This window comes from Nicotiana attenuata, chromosome 1 (genome assembly GCF_001879085.1).
Source record: "Nicotiana attenuata strain UT chromosome 1, NIATTr2, whole genome shotgun sequence".
Taxonomy (NCBI): domain Eukaryota; kingdom Viridiplantae; phylum Streptophyta; class Magnoliopsida; order Solanales; family Solanaceae; genus Nicotiana; species Nicotiana attenuata.
The window spans coordinates 80,094,017-80,121,796 of record NC_031989.1 but is presented as its reverse complement, the minus strand read 5'-3'; the positions used below and the strand labels follow the sequence as shown (position 1 = coordinate 80,121,796).

Genomic DNA, 27,780 nt, shown 5'->3' with positions numbered 1-27,780 from the left:
ATTATGACTCTAATTACCTCTTGAATGAAGCTAATAAAAAAGAAAAAAGTTGCTCCAATGAAGTGTAGTTCTCGTGTTCATCGCTTGGCTTGGTGTTGAAGTTGTAAGGATCGAAATAATCAGGTGTCATGTGGAAGCTAACAAAACATACCTTCAATGGCAATAATTGGACGGCAAAAGAGAAATATAACAAAAGAGATACAAACATTAATGTGGTTCGATCAATTGACCTACATCCACAGGCGGAGATGAGCAATCTACTATATAAAATGGAGTAGAAAATATCAAGAGAACAACCTCATAAAGAGGCACACACAAGTAGCAGACTAACACTTGTCCCAAAAAAATTCTCCCCCTAAACAAGATACTTAAACCCTTTTGGGCTACATTGTTAAAGCTACTGAATGAGAAGGAAGGATCCTTAATTTATAGAAGTCAAAAAAATTTATTTCAAGAAAAAGGACTAGCCAAATATGGAATAATTATATTTTCCTTTTCATAAAAGAAAAAATTAATTATGTTAAATATGTTGCCCTTCTTTCAAGAAAGAGGAAATCAAATATGATAAGAAAAATTACGACAAACACCTAACAATTCTCCTTCGTGTCATGAATTTTCTAACAAAATAAACTTGATGCACCTTTTTCACATAACCTTCAACGTGCCGAATCTCCCAATACACACCACAAAATTTGTCTCAACGTGAATAACACTCTGGTCAAATTTTTCAAACAAAAATAATGATTAACGTCAAATAGGTTGCGGCTAGAACTAAACACTCATTGATGAATCTATCTTGAGCCTCGCTCTGATACCACTTGTTAGGATCGAAATAATCAGGTATCATGTAGAAGATAAATACGCATATCTTCAATGAAGATAAATCAGACAACAAAAGAGAAATATAACAAAAGAGACACAAAAATTTAACGTGGTTCGGTCTATTAACCTACATTTACAGGTGGGGATGAGCAATCCTGATAGAATTTAAGGGTCCACCAAACTATATAGAGAATCGGGTTCTCTATTAGTTCACACAAAACACACGCACACTGCAGTAAGTAAATGACACAGAGGAATTTTACGTGGAAAATTTCCAGCTCACGGGATTAAAAATCACAAGCTATCCTTATAGGATTCAACTTCACTACTGAGCAAACTTTAGATTACAACCTATTGTAACCTAGGAATTAACCTCTTAATCCCTCACTAACTTGTAACAACTCTATTACAAGTCACTCTATAATAACTCTATTACAAAGACTTTATAACTCGACTAACTCTAGCCAATACACAAACAGAAGGGTTTATGATTTACAAAGGGTTTCCTACGTAATGCTTCTAACTAAGGTAAGTAGGAATTATAATTAAATAAATTCAACAAAGGTACAACACAACCAAGGACATATAATAACTCAATACTGGAAACTGGTCCGTTGCTATGTTGTTCTTTGTTCTTGATGCCCTAGAGAGTCACTTCAAGATTGATAGATGACTTGAGAGAATGCTTGATCTATTCTTGAATGTGCAAGTATTTTGTTTTACCTTTGCTTGATGTTAATAATTCATTTGCAAACATCACTTGAATGATGTAAGCAAGGTAGGTAAAGGACATTCCCCATACGTTGATTGCTGCACTGTTCTCTCACTATTGTGTGTGCAGGCAACAACTTTACAGCTGGAGCAGTTGACTTGTCCAGTCAGCACGGGAACTAGTACATGTCTGTTCCCTTCGTTGTTCCTTTGACTCTGAAGAGTTGAACCATGTCCCCAACTGGAACCTTGTTGATCTTAAGGTCTTGAGAATGTGTAACAGGTTCCTTATCTGGTTCTTGACAGTAAGTTTGTTAAATCATCAAAACATAACAAGGATGCATATATAACCTATCAATTTCCCCCTTTTTGATGATGACAAACTTATAATTCAAGTTCCCTTTAAGAACCAGAATGACATTCATATTTCCTGTATTCCCCCTGAATCTGTTCCCCATCCTGTTCCCCCTGAATTATTTTTCCCCCTTTTGGCATCATAAAAAGGTCAGTAGCAGGCTTTAAGCAAAAAGAAGTCTAGCTTGAGTTAACTCATGCCACTTATGTGCACACAACATGACTAAAAACAGAGCATAAGAGCAAGGCATACATAGCAAAAGGGAAAAAGCTTTCATTAAACAATTTGAATTTTAAGACAGAGAGCAGTTTCAACGTTGCCAACAACCATCCACAAGTCAGAACGAAAAAGAACAAGTACAAACCACAATCATCATCAGAAACTAACATAAGAAACAGACACCTAAAAACTGGACACTGGAGGGGGACACTTTCTAGGGAGCACTAGAAGGAGAGGGCTTAGAGGAGGAGGCAAAGGTTTGGAGGACTAAATCTATTCGAGCATTCGCCGACATTTTCTCATTGAGCAGTTTCTCCTTCAGGTCCTCAACTTGTTTCTTGAGCTTAGCATTCACCTTGGTCAGACTGGCAACCTCTGTGCTTTTAGAGCTACTGGAACCAGGTGCCTCCTGAAGCTGACTTAACTGACCCTCAAGAATAGCATTCCTTGCCTTCAACTTCCTAATCTCAGCAGTGGCACTGTTTTGGGCATTGATCAACTGGGAGATAGTGGAAGTGCTGCCAACCCCTCCATCCTTTTCAATACATTCACATCCACAAGAGTAGTCTTGTAGAAAGATTGCTTATAGGTACCCACTTTTGCTTGTCCCGAGGGAACTTTGAAGTGCTCAAACACCTTAGTAAGAAGGAACCCGTAAGGCAGCCCATGGTTACCTTCTTTGAACTCTGCCACTTTCTACATGTGCTCTATCATGATGCTAGGCAAGTTGATGGTTGTGTAGTTATCCAGCCCTTCCATGAGAACTAGGTCTGCATGAGAAGTAATTAGGGGTCTGCATGAACTCTGCATAAGAAACTCACAAATTTCAACCAATTGTCGCGTTCCAGCCTCCTCCAGAATATTAGGGGCAAATGTGCGGCCCCATAGCACCTTTTGATTCCTCAATTTTTCTTTCCCATCACTCTGGTGATCACCAACTTTGGCCTTCTTGGAGGAACCAGGTTCCTCATTTGTATCAACTTTCCTTTTCACAGATTTGTGAACACTCTTTCCCTTCTCAGCAGAAACACTTTTTCCCTTCTCAACAGACTTCACAGACTCTGTCCTCTCAGACAAATTTTCACCTAATTCTTCCACCACCTTGTCACCTGATTCTTCCATTAACTTGTCACCCGTGATAACATCGTCAAGCTTGTTCAGACTCTCAACATTCACAGAAGATACCCTTTTAGGCTTGAGGAGAGTGTGCTTTTGTGAGTGCTTGCGAGTCAAAGAACTAGGTTCCTCGTCTACTTCGTCATCCACAGTGACAACACGCACTTTCTTCTCATTCACAGAATTCCCATCTTTCACCAATTTTCTCTTCCTTTCATTGTCTTGGTTTTTCTTAAGAGCAGACTCAAGAGCCTCCTTTTACAACCTTGTAGTAGGTATCAACTATTCTACGCCTAGTCAAACTAGCAATTGCCAAATCATCAGAATCCTCTTCACTATCCCTATTTTGTTCTTCAGACACAGATCTCATCTCAGGCACAACCACACGCAGAGGCTCAACATAGAAATAAGGAGAGGGAGCAGGGTCAGTACTGACCTGGGATCTTGAGAGGACCCCTGAGTTGGATCCTCCGAAGAGGGATCAGGTCCATCGGCAGGTTCCCTAGTAGCACTATCCTATGCTGATTTTTCAACAGGCACAAGCTCCCTATTCTCCACAAGGGTCTTAGGTTCTTTCCCCAGAGACTTAGACACACCCTCACCCTCCTCAATAACAAACCCTTCAACATCTATAGACAACATGTTTTCTATTGCTTCTTTTTCTTGTAAGTCTATGGAAGACTCAAGAGAGGGAACTGCATTACCTGTCAACTCAAGACTAGGAACCAACATTGTTGAGTCAGCATTGACAGGATCAGCAGCTTGGTCTACATTATGGCCTTCTTCCATAGGGAGACTGGAAATTTCTTGATTTTCCTCCTCTTCAATTGTATCTTGTTCCCCCATTTTTTCCTGCGAGGCAGAAGGAGAGTTCATAGCCACAAACTTCTTAGGAGTTGAAGTTTTGCGACTCCGATGAGAACTAGTACTCGATTGGATAGGTGAGGAAACAGAGGGAGGTGGTGTCTCTGTCTTAGGGTTTGGACTGGTAGTGGTGGTAAGTGAGGGTTCTGTGATCGTCGTTTTAACAGGTGGAGATGCAGTGAGGGTGATACTTGGAACATTTTAGGTTCTCTATTGTTCAGACATGGTAGGAATCAGTGAGTTGGAGAGGAGAGAATATTGGTTTTAAGAGAGACAAAAGGGAGATTTTGGAGCTTTGATGTGAATAGTGGTGATAGTGATGGTAAAGGGATGTATTTAAGAGGGATGAGGGACCGGTTAGGAATAGGCGACAGTTTTGGGAGTCGGGTCGCTTCCTAATGGGTGGGACTCTTGGGTTAAAAAAGCACAAAAAAATAAAAATAAACTGGCACTATGATGACGTGGCACTTGTTTCAACCGTTCAAAATTATGCATGAGAGAACAGAGAAACTACTAACCTGTGTCAGGAGAACCAGGTTCCTGGACGAGTTTTGCAAGTGTAAGCTTCTCCCTTTAGACCAACATGCATTGCATTACCTACTTATTTGCTCTATAATCATCATGTGTGTCTACCTGTAACGGTATAGAGGTGAGTTAGACTTTGCCAGAAAACACTTTTTTAGCTAATTTTACCTGTACATTCCTTTCATAGCCAATCATTGAGGGACCAGGTTCTCAGTTGGGCTTTATCAACCCCAACGCTAGGCGATTTCTTTCAAAATGTTCTCTGCTCAGGGCTTTGGTGAATATGTCTGCAATTTGATCTTCTGTGCTGCAAAATTTCATACAGATGAGTCCTTTTTCAACATTGTCTCTGAGGAAGTGGTGACGCACACCAATATGCTTAGTTCTCTTATATTGGATTAGATACTTGGCCATGTTGAGTGCACTAGTATTGTCACACAGTAGAGGCACGCACTCAGAGAACACACCAAAATCTTCCAGCTGCTGCTTAATCCATAACAATTGAGCATAACAAGATGATGCAGCCACATATTCAGCTTCTGCAGTAGAGAGGACCACTGAGTTTTGTTTTCTTGTACCCCATGAAATCAGACATGAACCCAGAAAATATGCCATTCCAGAAGTGCTTTTCCTATCCACTAGATATCCAGTGTAGTCAGCATCCGCATATCCAACTAGATCAAAATTATCTCCTGAGGGATAGTAGAGAACCAGGTCTTGTGTTCCTTTTGAAATATCTCAGGATTCTCTTGGCAGCTTTCAGATTAGATTCCTTTAGATTGGATTGAAACCTGGCACAAAGACCTACGCTGAAAACAATATCCGGTTTGCTTGCTGTGAGATACAGAAATGACCCTATGATACCTCTATACATGGTCTGATTAACAGGGGAACCAAGTTCATCAATGTCTAAACGAGTAGCCGTAGTGATGGGATTATCAATTATTTTTTATGTTTCCATGTTAAATCTCTTCAGCAACTCTTTGATGTACTTCTGTTGGCTTATCATTGTCCTCTTTTGAGATTGCTTCACTTGTAGAGCCAAGAAAAAATTTAGTTCTCCCTTTATGCTCATTTCAAACTCACTTCCCATGAGTTTTGCAAATTCTTCACATAAGGAATCAACTGTTGCTCCAAAGATGATATCATTAACATAGACTTGCACAATGAGCAGGTTCCTTCAGAAAGAGAGTATTGTCGATTTTTCCTCTTGTAAACCCATTTTCTAGAAGGAATTTTGACAATCTTTCGTACCAAGCACGGGGAGCCTGCTTTATCCCATACAAAGCCTTGTCGAGTTTGAAGACGTGCTCAGGATGCTCATGATTCTCAAATCCAGGAGGCTGTTTGACGAAAACTTCTTATTTCAAAAAGCCATTCAGAAATGCACTTTTGACATCCATTTGGAACAATGTGAATTCCATATGTGATGCAAAGGCAATAAGTATTTTGATAGCCTCTATTCGAGCAATGGGAGCAAAAGTTTCATCATAGTCAATCCCTTCCTCCTGATTGTAGACTTGAACTACAAGCCTAGCCTTGTTTCTTGTTGTGTTTCCAAACTCATCCAGTTTGTTCCTGAATACCCACCTGGTTCCTATAACAGTTCGATCTGCAGGTCGAGGAACCAGGTGCCATACCTTGTTCCTCTTAAATTGATGAAGTTCCTCTTGCATGACTGTAATCCAGTCTACATCTTGCAGTGCCTCTTTGATATTTTCTGGCTCTATTTGAGAAAGAAAGGCTGAGAATGCAAGTGAGTTTCTGGCTTTTGATATGGTTTGAATTCCTGAATCAAGAGGAGTGATTATGTTATCAAGGGGATGTGAACTTTTTTGCTTCCAGTTGGACACCTGAACCTCGTTGTGAGAAGGTCCAGGTACTTCTGCTGTGAACCTTGATTGCTTCTCATCTCAGCATGTGGGGTCCCTTGAATAGCATCGACAACTCTGTTTTCAACTTCACTTGTTGTGATAGAGGGACCAGGTTCCTCTCTATCAGTTGGAGATATGGTTGCACCATCCTCGGTTGAATCTTTGACGTGGTTCATCATTTTAGCCTTTCCATTTGCCGTATCAATAACATCACCAGGGATTGTTGATTGCTCTCTATCTTGATCACTCTTTTCATGAGACTCCTTTCAACATAGGTGATTAGATTCATCAAAGATCACATGTATGCTTTCCTCAACGCATTGAGTTCTCTTGTTGTATACTTTGTAGGCTTTGCTTTGTGATGAATAGCCTAGAAAGATTCCTTCATCACTTTTGGCATCAAATTTTCCAAGATCTTCCTTGCCATTGTTGAGGACGAAACATTTGCAATCAAAGGTCCTTAGATGAGTCAGCTCGGGCTTTCTTCCATTCAGCAGTTCATATGGAGTTTTGTTTAGCAGGGACCTGATCATGCGCCTGTTCTCCAAATAGCATGCGGTGTTGACAGCCTCTGCCCAGAAACTTTCTGCAATCCCACTATCAATCAGCATTGTTCTTTCTATGTCTTCAACGGTCCTATTCTTCCTCTCCACAACACCATTTTGTTGAGGTGTTGTTAGAGCCGAAAAATTATGAGTGATACCATTTTCAGCACAGAATTCATCAAATTTGGCATTGTCAAATTCTGTCCCATGGTCAGACCTGATGCAATCCACTTTATTACCCATCTTCACCTGGATCTTTTTGACAAAGGCAACAAACACCTGAAGGTTTCATCCTTGGTTTTGAGAAACAGAGTCCAGGTAAATCTGGAATAGTCGTCCACTATAACAAAGATGTATCTTTTTCCTCCTCTGCTTGGCACCCTCATAGGTCCACATAGATCCATGTGAAGAAGATCAAGTGGTCTTGAGGTGCTAACTTCCTTTTTGGTCTTAAACGAGGATCTGACTTGCTTAGCTTTTACACATGCATCACACACCTTATGATCCTTGAAGCTTGACTTAGGCAGACCACGAACTAGGTTCTTCCTGGCCAATTTGTTCAGCAACGTGAAACTTGCATGACCTAGTCTTCTGTGCGATAGTTCAGCATCATCATCAACATCACTTAGATAGCTAAGACCCCCATTTTGCAAGGACTCAAAGTCAGCAACGTAGATATTTTTATATCTTTTCGCCACTAGGACTACCTCACCAGTCACGAGATTTGTGACTGTGCATATCTTTGACACAAATTCCACTTTGTTTCCCTTGTCACAAATTTGGGAAACACTCAACAAGATGTACTTCGGTCCGTTCACGTAGTACACATTTTCAAATGAGTGAGAGAGAGACTTCCCAATCCTTCCAACTCCAATATGTATCCCTTCTTGCTATTTCCAAAGGATACACTCCCTCCCTGCAGGGCCTTCACTGAAAGGAAATCATTTGTACTTCCAGTCATGTGCTTCGAGCAGCCGCTATCCATGTACCATTGTTGGCTACTCCCTTTCCCTGTTCCCTGCACAAGAAATTCAAGGGTTAGATTTGGGAACCCAAACAAGTTTGGGTCCCTTGTAATGAGAAAAGGGGTGAATTAGGGCTCTTTTGGTCCAAGCAGGCATTATACGTTTTTTATGTGAAGGACCAGGTTCCCCAGCAGTAGCTACTTTTTCAGCAAAAACTTTGTTTTTCTGTTGAGATTGGAATCTGGCCTTACAGGTTTCTTTAAAGTGCCCAGTGTTACCACAGTGAGTGCATAGCAAATTGTCAGGTATAGTGACGTACTTGCTATGAGGGTTGTAGAGAGTCTTTTCCCTTTGAAACCCGATTCCCTACCTATTCCACCCATTGTTTGTGTACATGGAAGTGATAACATCAGAGGACCAGGTTCACTTAAGTGATTTTTCAAGATCACTCTTCACTCTTCCTAGTTCTTCCTGAAGTTGTTTGTTTTTCTCAAGCTCAGCACACACACTAGATTTCACTGATTTTAACTCGTTTTCAAGCTTAAGGTGTGCCTCACTTGCAACTTCCTTTCCCTTTTGAGTGTTCCCAGGCCTACTCGCCATCTTAAGTTCCTCAATTGTTTCCTTTAGATCTACCACCACCACTAATAGGTCATCTCTCTCATGCTCAATGTTAGCAACTCTCTCAGTTAAAACTTCTTTCTCCTTTTTAACACTCTCAATGGTCTCTTTTAGATCAACTATAACAACCACTAGATCATTTCTCGCATGTTCTATATTTGTAATTTTTTCAGCTAAGGTATCCTTTTTCTTTCTTCAGACTCTCAATTATTTCCTTTAAATCAACCACAACGACTACTGGGTCATCTCTAGACTGTTCTTCTTCTCCTAGTTCCACAGTCAAAGCATCTTTGTCATTTATAAGACTGTGATAAGCATCAATTAAAACATTTGCCAAAGACATAAGTTTTTTAGGAGAATAAGATTTTAGATTTCTTTGAACATCCAGAAAGTTTACCTCATCAACATCGTCGTCATCTCCATCATCATCATACTGTGCCATCAAAGAAAAAATAGAGTCATACTCAGCTACTTCAGTTTTCACTGCCATCATAGAGTTGTCACCTTGATCATTATCCTCTTCAGATTCGTTGGAGGAGTCTCCTCATGCAGCAAGAGCTTGCTTCACAACATTGTCGGTGGCATTCTTCCTCTTGAAGCGTTTATTAGGGACCAGGTTCCTCTTGGCTGCTTTGTCTGTGTTGTGCTTGAATTGATCTTGCTTTAGGAGGGGACAGTCCTTGATGAAGTGTCCAAGCTTGCCACATTTGTGACATAGGTCATAATTTTTAGGCTTGCTAGAAATGCCCCTTTTTGGCATGCCTCCATTTCTGTGAACCATCTTCTGGAGTCTTTTTGTTAGGTAAGCCATATCAGTATCCTCACCGCTTGAATCATTGCTGTCTGTTTTGAGGACTAGGTTCTTCTCCTTTTTGGGCTCTCTTCATTCATTGTCCTTCTTCTTCTTCTTCATTTCATATGTTTTCAGATTACCAACAAGTTCATCTATGGTCAACTCCTGCAAGTCCTTTGCCTCTGTGATAGTGTTTACCTTGCTTTCCTAGGAGCTGGGCAAGACACTGAGTATTTTTCTAACAAGTTTGTTTCTTAGAATGATTTTTCCAAGAGAGTGAAGCTCATTGATGAAAGAGGTGAACCGAGTATGCATGTCTTGGATGGATTTATCATCTTTCATCCTGAAAAGCTTATATTCAATTGTAAGCACGTCAATCTTTGATTGCTTGACTTGTGTTGTTCCTTCATGAACTGTCTGGAGCGCTTCCCATATTTCCTTAGTTGATTGGAATGCCAATATTCTGTTATATCATCAGGACCAATGTCACAAACAAGAATTTTATTTGCACGAAATCTATGGCTTTTCGATCAGCATCATTGATTTCCTTCTTGTCTTGGGATCAGTTACAGCTACAGTTGGGTCGCCAACAGTCTTGGTAGGAACGAAGGGTCCATCACAGATGACATCCCAAAGCTCGGAATCTTCAGCCATGATAAAGTCGTGCATCCTAGTCTTCTAACATCCATAATATTGGCCATTGAACCTTGGTGGCCTGTAGGTAGATTGACCTTCTTCAAAGTTTGGAGGAGCAGCCATGAGGATCCTTTTTAGGTGTTAGCCTGATAAAAATATCCCGCTCTGATACCAATTGATAGAATTTAAGGGTCCACCAAACTATATAGAGAACTAGTTCTCTATTAGTTCCCACAGAACACACACACACTGCAGTAAGTAAATGGCATAGAGGAATTTTACGTGGAAAATTCCCAGCTCACGGGATTAAAAACCACGGCCTACCCTTGTAGGATTTCAACTTCACTACTGAGCAAACTTTAGATTACAACATATTGTAACCTAGGAATTAACCTCTTAATCCTTCACTAACTTGTAACAACTCTATTACAAGCCACTCTATAATAACTCTATTACAAAGACTTTACAACTCGACTAACTCTAGCCAAGACACAAACACAAGGGTTTATGATTTACAAAGAGTTTCCTACGCAATGCTTCTAACTAAGATAAGTAGGAATTACAAAAAAAGAACTTCAACAAAGGTACAACACAACTAAGGACATATAATAACTCAATACTGGGAACTGGTCCATTGCTATATTGTTCTTTGTTCTTGATGCCCTAGAGAGTCACTTCAAGATTGATAGATGACTTGAGAGAATGCTTGATCAATTCTTGAATGTGCATTTCTTTTACCTTTGCTTGATGTTAATAGTTCATTTGCAAACATCACTTGAATGATGTAAGCAAGATAGGTAATGGGCATTCCCCATAAAGTTGACTGCTACACTGTTCTCACACTATTGCATGTGCAGGCAGCAACTTTACAGCTGAAGCAGTTGACTTGTCCAGTCAGCACATGAACTAGTACTTGTCTGTTCACTCCGTTGTTCCTTTGACTCTGAAGAGTTGAACCATATCCCCAATTGAAACCTTGTTGATCTTAAGGTCTTGAGAATGTGTAACAGGTTCCTTATCTGGTTCTTGACAGTAAGTTGTTAGATCATCAAAACATAACAAGGATGCATATATAACCTATCAAATCCACTATATGAAATCAAGTAGAAAATATCGAGAGAACAACCTCATAAAGAGGCACACACAAGTAGCAAACTAACACTTATCCCAAAAAAATTCTCCTCCTAAACAAGACTCTCAAACCCCTTTGACTATATTGTGAAAGCTACTAAATAAGAAGGAAGGATCCTTAATTATTATATTTTTGGTGAAATGAAAAAACTTATTCATCTCCAAACAAGTACATCAATTGGAATACAATGAAAGAAAAACTATAAATAAGCTAACTTTGGCTTCTATCTATATAAAGAGGTTGTACAGTTCCTGTGTATCTATCTATATATTCCTTCTATCCATCTTCTATCATTTCCCTTTATCCGCTTGTTGAGTATTCCTGCCATACGAATTTTACATTCTTCTTTGATTTGCTCACATACTTTATGTGGCTAGGCACTGAACTCTTCCATAAGGCTTCATTCCTCCCTTTGCACACATGGTAGTTAGTTGCTGCTAATGCTGCAAATGCAAATTCTCTGCTCATTTTGCCAACCATTTTCCTTGCTACTCTTTTCCACAACTGCTGCCCTTCCACATTTGTAACTTTGATCTTTAGCCACTCCAGTATTATAGTTATGCATCTTCTTGAGAACTGATATTCATAGAATAGATGCTCAAAAGTTTCTTTTTCATCTCCACATAAAACACATAAGCCATTTGTATTCATCCCTCTGCGACCCAGCCTATCCTTTGTAAGTAGTTTCTTCTGCATAGTCAGCCAGCATATGAAGCTATGTTTTGGCATATTTTGTTTTCTCCAGACCCATCTTCCCCATTGGCATTTGTCTAGAGACCCTCTCAGCCAGTCATATCCCTTTCGTATAGTATATTTCCCTGTATTTGACTGTCATCCCCTGTTTACATAGCCTTCTGCCAATTTGTCTCCAACGTGACAGATTTTCTTCCAATACCAGCTACTGTCATTTGCTACATTGTACTGCCACCAATCTATATTTTTGAGGTAGATATGGTTGATCCATTTAACCCATAGTGTATCAGGCTTATGAGTTATATCCCACACATACTTTCCTATTGCAGCCTCATTCCAGGCTACACAGTCTCTTATCCTAATTCCTCTTTGTTTTGGTCGGCATACAAGGTCCCATGCTACTAAAGGTACTCTATTTGTTTCCACCTTACCATCCCACAAATAGTTTCTACACATTCCTGTGATATTTTTAAGGGATGCTTTGGGCAGTATGAAAATTGAAGCCCAGTATGTATGGATGTGCATCAAAACTGCATCTATCATTTGCACTCGACCTGCATATGATAGATTCCTTGAACCCCAACTGTTTATTCTGATGGCCATCTTATTTACTAGTGCTTGACAATCCATTTTAGAGAGCTTCTTTGATGAAATTGGGACTCCTAAATATTTGAATGGAAGTCTGCCCTGGCTATACCCTGTTATTTCACATAGGTCTGCTATTTCCTGTGCTTCCATATTCACAGCAAAGATGTTCGACTTTCCTGCATTTTTAGTTAGTCCAGAAGAATTGGAGAATGCTTGTAATCCTCTCAACATTAGCATCACAGAATGAAACTCCCCTTTACAGAAAAGTAGTTCCGAAAAGCATAAGTGATTAAGCTGCAGACTTCTACACTTAGTATGAAACCTGAACCCCTCCTGCTGTGTCACAAGCCTCATAATACTTGAAAAGTATTCCATACATATTACAAATAGTAAAGGAGATATGGGGCCTCCTTGTCTCAAACCCCTTTTCCCTTTTATGTTCCCATAGAGTCTACTATTTATAGCCACTGTGTATTGAGGGGTTGATATGCACTCCATGATCCACCTGATGAATTTCATAGGAAAGTTTAGAGCATGTAACATTTCTTCCACAAACTACCACTCTATAGAATCTTAGGCCTTCTTGAGATCTATTTTAATCAAACAGCTTTTTGTTGCAGCTTTCCTTTTGTACAGTCTAACTAAGTCTTGACATACTAATATATTTTGCATAATTGTTCTCCCTGCTACAAAAGCACTCTGGTCTCTGATATTATGTCTGGTAGGATGAGCTTTAACCTGTTACACAACATTTTAGATATGACCTTGTACACTCTATTGCAACAAGCAATTGGTCTATAATCCCCAGCTGTCTCTGCATGATTGCTTTTAGGAATCACTGTTATTACTGTTCTATTGATTGTCTTTAGCAGCTTCCCTGATGAAAAAAACTCCAACACTGCCTCCTTAAGGTCTTTACCAGTTATATCCCAACTATCCTTAAAGAATTTACTCCCATACCAGTCTGGACCAGGAGCTTTTTCTCCATCTATTTGCCATAGTGCTTGTTTGACTTCCTTTTCTGTAAAGTCTTCTGTCAATAATTGTCTTTGTTCCTCTGTTACCATCTTGCCCTTCTTCACCAGTGTACTACAAACATGCTCTCTACTAGCTGTAGTAGATCCTTAATTTATAAAAGTTAAAAGAGTCTCGGGAAAAAAAAAAGACTAGCCAAATATGAAAGAATTATATATTCCTTTTCGTAAAAAAAAGAAATCAATTATGTTAAATATATTGTCCTTCTTTCAAGAAATAGAAAAATCAATTAATAGTAAAAAAAAATTAGGAAAAACACCTAATAGAAGCCCCAATAAACTTTCCCACCTTTGATTTTGTTTATATGATTTTGATTTGATAATTTTTAACGAAAGGAAATATATACAACGGGGAAAGGCACTTTTAAGTACTCTATTTCTATTTCTTTTTCTATACAAATCAAACCACCTCTTAGACCGAATGCATGGGTTAAATTTAAGTAGCTTTTAAGTATTAGGTGTTGAAAAACATCTTTTAAGTGCCGAAGCTAATTTTAAAAACAACTGTTGAAGCTGAAAAAAAGATTATGGAACGGTTTGGAGAAAATTACTAAGAAGCACTTTTTTCTGTTAATATTTTACTGCAAATGCAGCCAATGCGGGAAGCCATTCAAGCCTGAGAAACTTCACAGCCACATGAAATCCTGCAAAGGAATGAAAGCCTTGGCAAGAGGTAGAATTCCTATTACTGAGAAGACATCCAAAGATCCATTACAAGTGGACTCTGTTTCTTGACTCACTAATTTCTTCTTTTCAGTTTTTGGAGTTAGATTCTGCATTTCAACTAAGTTAGGGTACTTCAAAAGCTCTGCGTGTAAATTTGAATAAAAAGAATCATTGTGTTAAGCTCCAATTAACGGATGCAAATTGAAGTTTAAATGGTGATGTAGTGTTACTCAGAGAAAAAGTGAAGCTACTTTTTGCAGTAGTTGAAGTTGTAACTTTCCATTTTTTTCCCCACCTCCATGAAGCAACGGAGTTACACTGAAGTTGTAAATTTCTAAATGAATCTTTAGGAGTATTAATGTGCAAGGTAGGAACAGGGTCGTCTCAACAAGATTGGGGTCTAAAGCTATATTTCAGAGAGAGGCCCTAAGTAAGAATATCAAAGATAAATTTTCAATGAAAAAGTATAAAATAAAGGTAGAATAATAAAACCGGCTCAAGAATTTGATAAGTTGATATACAACAACAACATACTCAGTGGAAACTCACAAATTGGGGTCTGAGGAGGTAGAGTGTATGCAGACATTAAATCTACATTGGAAGGTAGATAGGTTATTTCCGGAAAACCCTCGGCTCAAGAGAGAAGCTAGCATGACAAAAAAAAAAAGGTCAGATAAGGACAATCAATTCAATGCAGTATGAAAATGAAAGTAACGAAAGCGAATAAGTCATGATAAAGCAGTCTAAAAAAGAGCAGTAGCTATCACAGATAAATAAGATAACCGAAGTACAAGAAAGAATAGATAGTAGCAAAAATCAAAGGGTAAGAAACTATAGAGCAAGATAAGTTGATATAATGATATCGAAAATTGTTGTATTGCTTCAATATTATTTGCTTGTTGTAATGCTTGATATTTTGAAGAAGACAACTTGTAGCTCGCAGTAAGTTACCGATTGAGAGACTTTTCAATATTGAAAATAAGAACAGTAAAAGAGAGAATGAAAGAGGTAAATATAAAATAATAATGTGGGCCCGTATTAGTTGTTAGGATATAAATGAGGCAAAAAAATAGCTACCCTAGCTATGTAAGGAAACAATTTATTAAAAATTATTCCATTCTCTAATTATTACAACGATCCTCACAATAAAGTTATTGTACTTTCGCTACAAAAATTCTTTTTAATTTAAGCGTACACACTTTTTTTTTAATAATACGTACACAATACGTCTTTGAGGAAAAAATGGGGTCCCCAAAAAGTTGGGGCCGCAAGCGATTGCTCTACCGGCCTTACGGTCGAGCCACCCGTGGGTAGAAATAAAAGACACTACTAGATCTAGAGTATAATTTGTTCCATGTACAGGTCCTAAGTTGAGTAATATATTAAGTATTTCAGATATTAATTTAAAGTGTGTTTATGTGATGTTTGTGTTTGCTTTAGCATGCCTAAGCCTTATTTGTGAGATGTGATAATTATGAAATGAGTTTAACTTGTAGAGTGTTGCTTACGATAGCCTCGTCAAGATGGTTCAGTTGGTAGAATCAAGCCCGTTGAATGACAGTTTCAGCTTTGGATTACGACAAATATTCATCAAAACATTCAAGCAAAACACAGACAGCAATACAACGTTGATGAATTTATCCATCATAAATCTGTGCTTGTCTTGTAATTATTCAGATGTATGAATAAGAGCGTAAATTGATGTAGAGAAGGTACACATACATATATATATATATATATGCTCTGTTGTGGTGAGCGGCTCTTTTTTACAAATAGAAAAGAGCTCAAGGAATATAAACTTGACCTAATAAAACTCAAGATGTAGGCTTATTATGGACCTGCATTTTCAATCTATAAGCTGCAGGCTTCTTTCTCTTGAGCTTAATCATATGACTTAAAACTTTGGTATAACGACTCACCATTTGCTTGAATTTCAATCCATTCATCAAACTTCCTTCTGGCTGTTTCACCACCAACTGAAGTTGCTTTTCTTCTTCTGTAAAATGGTGTCCTAAAGAAGTTCCTCTACCTTCAATCAGCTGCTTCAAACTCTTCTTCTCATCTAACTCTTCTTCCTCTTCATTACTAATTACATCTTCTCTGTTTTCTACTGAATTGATCAATTGTTGAGGGTGCTCGGGACTTTTGATAGCTTCTTCTTTGATATTCAATGGTGATTTTCTTGTTCTTTTTGACATACTAATATCATAGCGGAGTTTTCTTGGAAAACATTCACTTTCCATATTTTTTTTCTTCTTCTTCTTGGTTGTTTTACTATTTGTTTAAGGTACTTTTTCACAATCGGGTAATTAAATAATTCTAAAGTTTACTATTGAAGGGGGTTGCTTAAGGATCAGTTTTGGAGTCATTTTTAAAGGTAAAATGTCAGTTTTCTTGGCTAGTTTTGTCCTTAATATCTCCCCGAATGTGAACATTTGTTCTTTATGCAATGAAGAGAGGTTGGTAGTGATGTTTACCGATGCTATGTGTAGGTGATGGTTAAAATGGTAAAAGTTTATTTACCTTGAATGAGAGGTCCTAGGGGTGGAATTATTTCTTTAAGTAGAAGATCTAAAAATCCCTATTAGTCGTGATGGGACAAATAATTCAATATGGTATTAGATTAGTGATAGTAGACGATAATTATGCAATTTGGATACTATTTACACTCTAATTTGGCCGCACTTTATCAATGTTTGAATGTAAAAGATAACAAAATGCTCTAATTAAGAGTTTTAGATTTTACAGGAGCCACTCCGAGTTAGGAGAAAGTTAAAGAGTGTTTTGGAGTCAATATGGAGCGTGGAAGGCCAATCGGAGGATAGCTCGGTCAAAAAGGAGAAAGAAGATCCAAGTTCTAGCTCCGCGGTAAGATCCGCGGCCGCGGACAGAATAATTGTCAAATTCGCGGTCGATCCGCGGTCCAATCCACAGCCTCGGACGGGCTGACGGGAGCCAAGAACCCAGGGTTAATTATGTAATTTCTAGGGCGACTAACCTAAACCTATATGAAGCCTAATTCGTCCAAAAGAGAAAGAGAGTTGTTTTTAGAGAGAATTTGAATGCAATAACATGGAAAAAAGACAGAGATTTTTCATAGAGTTTTTATCTTCTTCTTTTTAACTCCATTGTTGAGTATGACTTTATTTAGTGAATTTTTATCTCTTAGTATGAGTAGCTAAACCCGTCATCTAGGGTTGATGGAACCAATTGTTGGAAGAAGTCTTGACTCTGTTTTGATATAATTGAGCCATTTTTATTTTATGATTGTTCAACTACTTGTTGTCTTGTGATTAAATTGAAAGGGCCCTTAATTAATCGTATGTAGTTATCTTGTGTTGCTTGAGACAGAACACTTGGTTAGATTGTTGTTGAACAACACCACTTTCGGGTAAGTTAATAGATTAATTACTTGAATTTAAAAGCAGGGTTAGAGATAACGAAGCTTTGGTGGGATAATTCTGAGTTGCATAAATTGTTAGCTAGAGTAGTTCGAAAGAATGCTTCTAGTAAATTATCGTAATTGATCGAAAGATAATTGCGGTAACCCAGAACTCATATTTCTTATAGAGTGTTACGGCGAGATTATAGCTAACGTGTCAGGAATTAATCTGACAATTGGGGAAATCAATAACGCTAGACCATTTTACCATTGAATTCAACTCTATTCTTGATTATTACTAGTTTTATTGTTATTTTTCCTTAGTTGACTAAATTGTACTCATTATCCATCAAAAATCTTGCATCCGGAAATTGTATGAGCTTATCATTAGCAGTGGTAAAAGTTGTAGTAAATAGGTTAGTTCCCTGTGGGTTTTGACTCCGGACTGAACCGGATTATATATTTGCAGTGACTGCTGAGTCCTTTTTATAAGGCCTAGTTGGGCGTGATCAAAGTTTTGGCGCCGTTGCCGGGGAACTAACGGTGTTATTTATTGCAACTTGGAAGAATTGCTAGGATTTCTAGTTTAGATCAATTTTCTTTGGTGCTAAAAATATTTCCATTGAAATTCTCATGTTTGAACTCTTCTGTGACTCAGGTGCATGCCTAGAAGCTCTTTGAGAACTGGTGAGCTCTTTGAAGGACTCTTAGATCCCGAAAAGGCATTTCGGACATTGAACCGGGCTAACAAGAACAGCAAACAACTAAAACAAAACGAACAAATTGAAATTGAAATGGATGATGTAAACAACGTCAACGGGAACAACAAGAATGATCGAGATGACCTAAACGTTAAAGTGGTAGCAGCTTTTGTGCCGGAAGCTGCTCTTTATGATTGGGCGCAACCAACTGCTGATAACCTGGCCACAGCAATTGCGGTTCCTCCCATACAAGCGGAGACATTCCAGATTACCAACAACATGCTGCACTTGTTCCGGAATAAAGGGCTGTTCTCTGGGTCATACATCAAAGACCAACAACAACATCTGAAGAACTTTCTATCAATATGTGTCACTCAAAGACAACCGAATGTGACTCTTGAGGCAATCAAATTATTAGTGTTCCCATTCTCATTGACCGGGGAGGCTCAAACTTGGCTGAATTCGCTCCCAATAAGCTCCATTGCTACTTGGGAGGAACTAGTCAAGCAGTTCTTAAACAAGTTTTATCCACCCAACAAAACTGCGAGGCAAATTGATGAGATATTGCAATTCAGGCAGAAATCGACTGAGACTTTGCAAGAGACCTGGGAGAGGTTGAAGGGTATGTTGGTGAAGTGTCCTCACCATGGCATTCTGGGTCAGATGCTAGGACAGAGATTCGATATGGGTTTGGCTGACAGTCTGAAGGCCAATGTAGATACTTCTGCCGGGGGTGCATTCTTGAGTAAAACCTTCACAGAGTGTAAGATTCTTCTTGACAAGATGTCTCAAAATTCAGGCTGGATGACGAGAGACACAACACTCACACCAATTGCATTCTGTCGCTTTTGACCCAACAACACAAATGCAGAAAACATAGCCTAGATGAGCTTGCTGACAAAAAAAAAATCGATGAGATGGGTACGAAACAGGTGCACATTGTTGATACCACAAATGGAGGCTTATGTACTCCTTGCATAAACCAGTCATATGTGTGTTCGTGGAGTGGAGAGAATGACCTTCAGGGTTTTAGAGAAGACATGAATTATGTCAATAATTATGGAGATCAGAGGCAAGGTGGGCAGCAATGGGGACCAACATCAAACCAGCAGTACAGACCAAACCAGCCACAGCACAACCCCAATATATGAGGAGCACGACCACAAGGCCAAGTCGTGCCTTATCAAAGGCAGCAGGGCTATAATCAGCAGCACCAGCAATAGTTGGCCTACCAACCACCTCATCAACAGCAGAATAGTAATATGATCGAAATCAGGGGTATGCTGCAACAACTCATTGGGACAAATGGAAAGATGCAAGAGAAGTTAGCTGCACATGATTCAGCAATTAAAGGCATTGAAACTCAATTGGGACAGCTACCTATGGCCTTGAATAATCGCCCACAAGGAACATTGCCTACAGACACAAACATTAATCCAAAGGAGAAAAACCCAAATCAGCTCATGGCAGTGAGTCTCAGGAATGGGAGAGATTTAGACAGGGAGCAAGAAGTTTCTCAATCTAGGAGAGAGACAACGTCGACTACTCCAGCTACCCCAGTTACATTAGAGACAGATGAGTCAGCAGAGCTCACCGAGGTTGTAATCGAGCAAGCACAGGTTGACAAGGGTAAAGAGAAAGAAGGTGAACAACTCCCAGAACAGGTAGTAGAAAAAGCTTTCAGCAAAGAAAAGACACAAAGCAGTGGGCAGAGGTTGATTCCTGCACCATTCCCTCAGAGGTTGGCAAAGCAAAAGAAAGATGATCAATACAGGAAATTCATGGAAATGCTCAGACAAATTCAATTGAATATTCCACTGATGGATGCTTTGAGGGAGATGCCAGGGTATGCAAAAATGATGAAGGACCTGATGTCGGGAAAATTTGACTTCCAGGACCTGTCCACTGTAACTTTGACGCAGACCTGCAACGCGATAGTGACAAGGCCCATGGCTCAAAAGGTGTCTGATCCAGGTAGTTTCACTATTCCTTGCACCATTAGGAGTTATGATTTTGCAAAAGTATTGTGTGACTTGGGGGCCAGTATAAACTTGATACCCTTGGCAATCTATACAAAACTGGGCATTGGCAGAGCTAGACCGACCTCAATGTTGCTGCAATTGGCTAATCGTACAGTCAAAAGACCGATAGGAATTCTTGATGATGTGCTTGTTCAAGTGGGGAAATTTGTATTCCCTGCAGACTTCGTCATTCTTGATTGTCAAGTGGATGAGGAGATACCAATCATTCTGGGCAGGCCGTTTTTAGCCACTGGGAGAGCATTGATTGATTGTGAGACTGGAGAATTGAAAATGAGGTTGAACAATAAAGAGATAATATTCAATGTTCAACAATCTATGAGGAGACCCAGCAAATTTGCAAATTGCTCACTAGTGGAGGCCGTAGATGTAATACTACAAGAGGAGGATGGGATTATTAATGTCAGGGATCCGTTGGAAGCCTGCTTGATGAATCTGGAAATGTAGATGGTGAGGAGTTGGCAGAGTGGGTCATGGCTCTTGAAGGTCAAGGGTTCTGGAAAAGGGAACCCGAGTTCGAGCCCCTACACTTAGAAGAAAGAACACCTGCAAAACCATCGATAGAGGAGCCACCACAGTTGGACCTGAAACCGCTTCCTGCACATCTCAGGTACGCTTTCTTAGGGCCTAATTCTACTTTACCTATTATTATATCATCCGGTTTGCTAGCTGTGCAGGTAGAGCAACTCTTACCGTTGTTACAAGAATTTAAGACTGCTATCGATTGGACCATGGCAGACATTAAGGGTATCAACCCAGCTTTTTGTATGCACAAGATTCTCTTGGAAGAAGAGCACAAACCATCCAGAGAACATCAACGAAGGCTGAACCCGAATATGAAAGAGGTGGTGAAGAAGAAAGTGATCAAATGGTTAGATGCGGGCATCATCTTCCCCATCTCTGACAGCAATTGGGTCAACCCTGTTCAGTGTGTGCCGAAGAAGGGAGGAATGATGGTCGTACAAAATGAGAATAACGAGTTGATCTCAACTCGTACTGTCACGGGATGGCGGATTTGCATGGATTATCAGAAATTGAACACAGCCACCCGGAAGGACCATTTTCCCTTGCCATTCATAACAAAATGCTGGACAGGTTGGCTGATCGATCTCACTTCTGTTTCTTGGATGGATAATCGGGGTACAATCAGATCTCAATAGCCCCCGAAGACAAAGAAAAAACATCATTCACCTGTCCGTGTGGCATCTTTGCCTTTCGGAGAATGCCTTTTGGACTTTGCAATGCAGCGGTGTATGTTAGCCATTTTCACGGACATAGTTGAAGACATTATGGAGGTATTTATGGATGATTTCTCCATGGTGGCGGATTCATTTGAGGACTGTCTTCACAATTTAAGAAGAGTGCTCAAAAGATGTGTGGAGACAAATTTAGTGGTGAATTGGGAGAAGTGCCATTTTATGGTACAAGAAGGGATAGGCTTGGGGCATTGAGTATCCAGCAAAGGAATAGAGGTTGACCATGCTAAGGTTGACGTGATTGAGAAGTTTCCACCACCCACTTCGGCCAAGGCAGTGAGAAGTTTCCTTGGGCACGCCGGGTTCTACAGGCGATTCATAAAAGATTTCTCTGAGATTGCTAATCCTTTATGCAATCTCCTTGAAAAGGATCAGCCCTATGTGTTTTCTAATGATTGCATGTTAGCATTTGAGGAGCTGAAGAAGAGATTGGTGACAGCACCCAACTGGGAGCAACCGTTCGAGCTCATGTGCGACGCAAGCAGTCTTGGGGCAACGAAAGGATAAGCTGATGCACCCAATTTATTATGCAAGCAGAACGCTAAGTGGTGCACATCTCAATTACACCGTGACAGAAAAGGAGATGTTGGCTGCAGTTTTTGCATTCGACAAATTCAGGTCGTACTTGATTGGTTCAAAAGTTATTGTTTATACTGACCATGCAACAATTAGGTGCTTGATAGCAAAGAAGGAGTCAAAGCCATGCTTGATCCGTCGGGTTCTTTTGCTACAAGAATTCGATCTAGAGATCCGTGACAGAAAAGGGACCGAAACCAGGTAGCAGACCACCTCTCAAGGTTGGAAGGAGCTGAAAAGAAGGTAGAGGTTGAAGATATAATTAAGACATTCCCGGATGAATAGTTACTAGCAGTGACGATGGAGGAGACACCATGGTATGCTGATATTGCTAATCATTTAGCAAGCGGTATTGTACCTTATGAACTCTCTTCAATTCAAAAGAAAAAGTTCTTTCGCTTTTGTCGGTTTTATTATTGGTATGAACCTCTACTTTTTAAAATATGTGTAGATAACATGATTCGGAGGTGTATCCCCGAGAAAGATCAACCTTCTGTTTTGAAGGCTTGCCATGCTTCACCATATTGTGGACACTTTGGAGGGATTAGGACATCGGCTAAGGTGTTGGAATCGGGTTTGTATTGGCCAACCCTGTTCAAGGATGCCCATGATTGGGTGAAAAGCTGTGATCAGTGCCGAAGGACAGGCAACATATCTCGACGTCACAAGATGTCGATGGCAACTATTCAAGAGGTGGAGGTATTTGACATGTGGGGGATTGACTTTATGGGGCCATTCGTTAGCTCGTATGGTAACTAATACTTACTGGTGGTAGTTGACTATGTTTTCAAATGGGTTGAAGCTGGGGCTCTCCCAACCAATGATGTAAAGGGTGTGACAGGCTTTCTAAAGAAGAACATCTTCACATGTTTTGGCACCCCGCAAGCTATAATCAGCGATGATGGAACCCATTTTTGCAATAGAGCGTTCACACGGTCATTGGAAAAGTATGGAGTTTGCCATATGGTGACCACCCCTTATCAACCATAGTCAAGCGGGCAAGTTGAAGTGTCAAACTGGGAAATCAAAAGTGTCCTAACCAAGACAGTGAATGCGACAAGACTGATTGGGTGAAGAAGTTGGATGATGCATTATGGGCGTACCGCACAACATTTAAAACTCTAATTGGTATGTCACCATACAAGTTGGTGTTTGGAAAAGCATGTCACCTCCCGGTAGAGCTCGATCAAAAGCCCTTTGGGCACTGCGGCAGTTGAATTTGGATACGGAGACCGCAGGCACCAGTAAAGTCACTGGATTACATGAACTTGAGGGAATTCAGGTTCCATGCATTTGAGAATGCAAGATTGTACAAAGAAAGGATGAAAATGATGCATGATAAGCATATTCTAGATCGAAACTTCAAACCCGGAGATCTAGTGTTGTTATACAACTCGAGACTAAGATTGTTTCCGGGTAAATTGAAGTCCCGATGGTTAGGACCCTTCAGAGTGGTGCAAGTGTTCTCAAGTGGAGCTGTAGAAATTGAATCCGAAGATGGAACAAATAAGTTCAAAGTGAATGGGCAAAGGTTGAAACATTACCTTGGAATGGTCGTAGAAAAAGGGGATAGAGTGGTGATATCTTTGGAAGATCCCCAATATATGAGTGAAGAGTAATAATGAAAGCCTGCGTCGTGCTGCGATGTTAAATCAGGCGCTTCCTGGGAGACAACCCATGGTTTGTTGTAAATTGTCGTGCCGCGACGTTAAATTAGGCGCTTTTTGGGAGGCAACCCATTATTTTTTTTATTCTTATTTTTGTAATTGATTTTTCAATGGTGACAATATTGATCGATCTACTAAGGTGCAGGAACGAAGGTATGCGTAGCGGAAAGACTCGGGGTGACGAAATTATCCAGGAGATAGGCAAAAGTGCAAAAACGAAAAAAAATTCGGGAGCCTATTCGCGGCCGCGGATCTGATCGCGGACCCGGTCGCGGACCTGGCGCCGTTCAGGTACCATGAGATCAAAGAAGAGACGCACTACCGGTGCCTCATCAAGTGGTCATGGAGGCTCGTCCCGGGCACGGGCACCAGCCAGTTTAGCTCAGTTTGATCGCACCAGGTTTGTCTCTAGAGCAGCCCAAGACCGTTTCGGTTGGAAGGCTATTAGAAAGCCTGTACTGAAAAGGGGAATCGACAGGGGATCCCTCCAGGCTGAATGCCCCAATATGTATAGGGAGTTGACTAGGCGCAGGCTAGACATCTTCTTCGAAGAGCCGGAAGACGGTAACTTGATGCTTGTTAGGGAATTCTACGCCAACTGCTCTGAACATGAGGATCACATCTGCACTGTGCGACAAAAGAGGGTGAATGCCTCGATAGAAGCCATCAGGAGAGTGTATCGCTTGCCTGCATTTACTGGGGATGTGGATTACTATGATACTTACAAGCGAGAACCCACAAATTGGCAATTGTTTTTCCAAACTATCTGTGCCCCAGACAAAGAGGTAGTGTGGGTTATACCGGGATCGAAGTTGCACTCATCCTCACTCACCTTTGAAGGAAAGTGTTGATTGTACGTCATCAATAGTCGACTACTACCATCCCACAACACCACTGAGGTAAATGGTCCGAGAGTTGCTTTGATATGGTGCTTCGTGAATGGCCAGGATTTTGATGTGGCCAAGGTTATTTATTCTGAGATGTTCATCCATTCAACACTGCGGAGGTATGGGTTCTTCTTCCTATCTCTGGTCACTAGATTGTGCCGGGCCGTAGGGGTGCCAGAGAACCCCACTGTGGATGGCAAGGTGAAGAAAGAAACAAAGTTCTGGGCATCCAAAGTGACCATTGGGAAAGACACGATGGCACCCGATTCACCTGATAGTGATGATTCTGAGGCGTCAGAGGAGAGCTATGAAGAGGGGGAGGAAGTTGGGCCTTCTTCAACCCCACAGGAACAAGCTGGGCCATCCTCTCCCCCACGGGAACACGTAGCCGATATTGAAGGTTCATCTGCAGTCAGACAGAGTACGCAGATGACGGCCTTAGAACAGGAAATGGCAAGGCTGTCACGGAATTGGGGACTAGAGTTGATGCCTTGGCCACCCAAAATGCAAAGTAGGAGAAGAAAATCATGGGCTGGCTGCGTGCGCTGGGGAGGGCGTGTCATCTCGACCCCGACACTGTCTCCCAATCAAGACTGATTTTCTAGGGAAGTTCCTTTACCTCGCATTATTTTATTTTGTATGACATGGGACATGCCATCATTTTAAGTGTGGGGTGGGGGATACTTTGTTGGGTTGTTGTATGTAGAATTTCGTAGTTTATTTACATAAATCATTTTCGACTTGTCCCGACGATGGATATCATTCGACGGGTTTTTTGAGGGACTAAAGTCGAAGAAGAAAAAAAACACAAAAAGATTTTCTTTTGTAGGAGTGTATCAATTCCCTCTTGGTTTTTCTTGAAGTCATGGTTCTTTTCCAAGGGTTTCATTTGAACCGGGTGTAGTTAGTTTTTTTTTTTAATTAGTAGGAACTTGTGGGCTATGGGCGGAAATAGAAATAGGATCTCTTAACGTCATAATGCCTTGAATATAACGGGTACTTTAGTGTGACGCTTAGGCTCAGTTGTCGACTCTTGTAAGAATGCCTTAAATTGCATGTTCTTAATTTGGCTAAATACCCAGATTAGAGTGTTTGATGGCCCAGTCTGGAGTGAGTCATGTACCATATATGTGTGAGGCTTGTTGTATTTTATGCACGACATTTGATGCCTAGAACTTGCCCCGTGTATCTGCAAAGCGAAATAGTAATCTTGTTTAGTCTGGAAAGTGATATAGGCATTTCTTTATTGAACCATATATGTACTTCATCCACCCATCTGTTATATATCGTAGTTAACCTCGTTGAGCCTGTAATCCTGTTTCTTTGGCAACCACACTACAAGCCTTACCCATTTGTTTGAATTAACCATCTTTTTGAACCTTTTCACCTCTCATGAGCACTTGAATTGTATGAACTTTGTAAAAGTTAAAGTGTGGGGTGGTTGGTTTGAATTTTGAGTGGAACTAATGAAATAAGGAGAAAGATGCACTGTTTTGAAAAAGTAAGAGCCGCTTGAATTGGAAAAAAAAGAGAAAGAAAAAAGGAAAAAAAATAGTTGTATTGCTGTGAAAAAAAATATTACTTGCTAAGTGGTGGCTCTTGATGTAATTGTGCTTAACGAAGAAGGGAGTTAATATATAGTGATGTGAAGGTGGGGTCATGGTTTGACATAAGTGTGGGGTTTTGAATGTTAACATACATGCATTAAAATGCTTAGGGAGGTGTAGCCACTTGTATATCTAAATGTATCCTACCCGTCCCGCAGCCTACATTACAACCAAATAAAGCCCTACTTGATCCTTGACTAAATGAGCTCGATTAGTAGAGTAGTACACTACGGGGCAAGCCTATGGTGCATCTTTTGTGGCATATGAATGTCATTTCTGAGGGTGAATGAATTCTGTTTATATTGAAGTTCCTCAGTGTGTATGCATGTTATTGATTGTGGAATGAGTCTCTTTTCTTGTGAGCAGGCACTTGATTCATGAAGGAGAGGTAAGTCTGGATCTCCGAGTTAGGGTAAGTAAGCTGGTTAGGAATATTGCATGGCTTGAGGGAGTCAACTTTTGAGGTGTGGATGATACACTAATGTACTCGATCAATGAGGAATATTATTGGTGTGACGAGTTGGGGAAGTCGCTCGGGGGAAGTTAGGCCTCTATAGAGTGTAGTCGATTGCTCGAGGACGAGCAAAGGATTAAGTGTGGGGTGTTGATAGTAGAAGATAATTATGCAATTTAGATACTATTTACACTCTAATTTGGCCGCACTTTATCAATGTTTGAATGTAAAAGATAACAAAATGCTCTAATTAAGAGTTTTACATTTTGCAAGAGCCACTCCGAGTTAGGAGGAATCTAAAGAGTGTTTTGGAGTCAAAATGGAGCGTGGAAGACCAATCGGAGGATAGCTTGGTCGAAAAGGAGAAAGAAGAGTAAGTTCCAGCTCCGCGGCCGCGGACAAACAATTGTCAAATCCGTGGTCAATCTGCGGTCCAATCTGCGGCCGCGGACGGGCTGACGGGAGCCAAGAACCCAAGGTCAATTATGTAATTTTTAGGGCGACTAACCTAAACCTATATGAAGCCCAATTCGTCCAAAAGAGAAAGAGAGCCGTTTTTAGAGAGAATTTGAAGGCAAGAACACGGAAGAAAGACAGAGATTTTCCTTAGAGTTTTTATCTTCTTCTTTTTAATTCCATTGTTGAGTATGACTTTATTTAGTGAATTTTTATCTCTTAGTATGAGTAGCTAAACCCGTCATCTAGGGTTGATGGAACCAATTGTTGGATGAAGTCTTGACTCTGTTTTTATATAATTGAGCCGTTTTTACTTTATGATTGCTCAACTACGTGTTGTCTTGTGATTAATTGAAAGGGCCCTTGATTAATCGTATCTAGTTATCTGTGTTGCTTGAGAAAGAACACTTGGTTAGATTGTTGTTGAACAACACCACTTTTGGGTTAGTTAAGAGATTAATTACTTGAATTTAAAAGCAGGGTTAGAGATAACGAAGCTTTGGTGGGATAATTCTGAGTTGCATAAATTGTTAGCTAGAGTAGTTCGAAAGAATGCTTCTAGTAAATTATCGTAATTGATCGAAAGATAAATTGCG

The 27,780-nt window shown here is 40.1% G+C and overlaps 2 protein-coding genes across 2 annotated transcripts; one reads left to right on the top strand and one right to left on the bottom strand.

Moving 5' to 3' along the window:
• Positions 14,617–16,440, bottom strand: LOC109241516. Its single transcript, XM_019408258.1, has 2 exons — positions 16,079–16,440; positions 14,617–14,805 (listed from the first exon to the last, which is right to left on the bottom strand). Exons 1-2 carry the CDS (start codon positions 16,400–16,402, stop codon positions 14,794–14,796), a joined length of 336 nt encoding a protein of 111 aa, XP_019263803.1. The 5' UTR covers positions 16,403–16,440; the 3' UTR covers positions 14,617–14,793.
• LOC109237692 lies at positions 19,505–20,728 on the top strand. Its single transcript, XM_019404027.1, has 2 exons — positions 19,505–19,906; positions 20,165–20,728. The coding sequence occupies exons 1-2, from the start codon at positions 19,505–19,507 to the stop codon at positions 20,726–20,728; spliced, it is 966 nt and encodes a 321-aa protein (XP_019259572.1).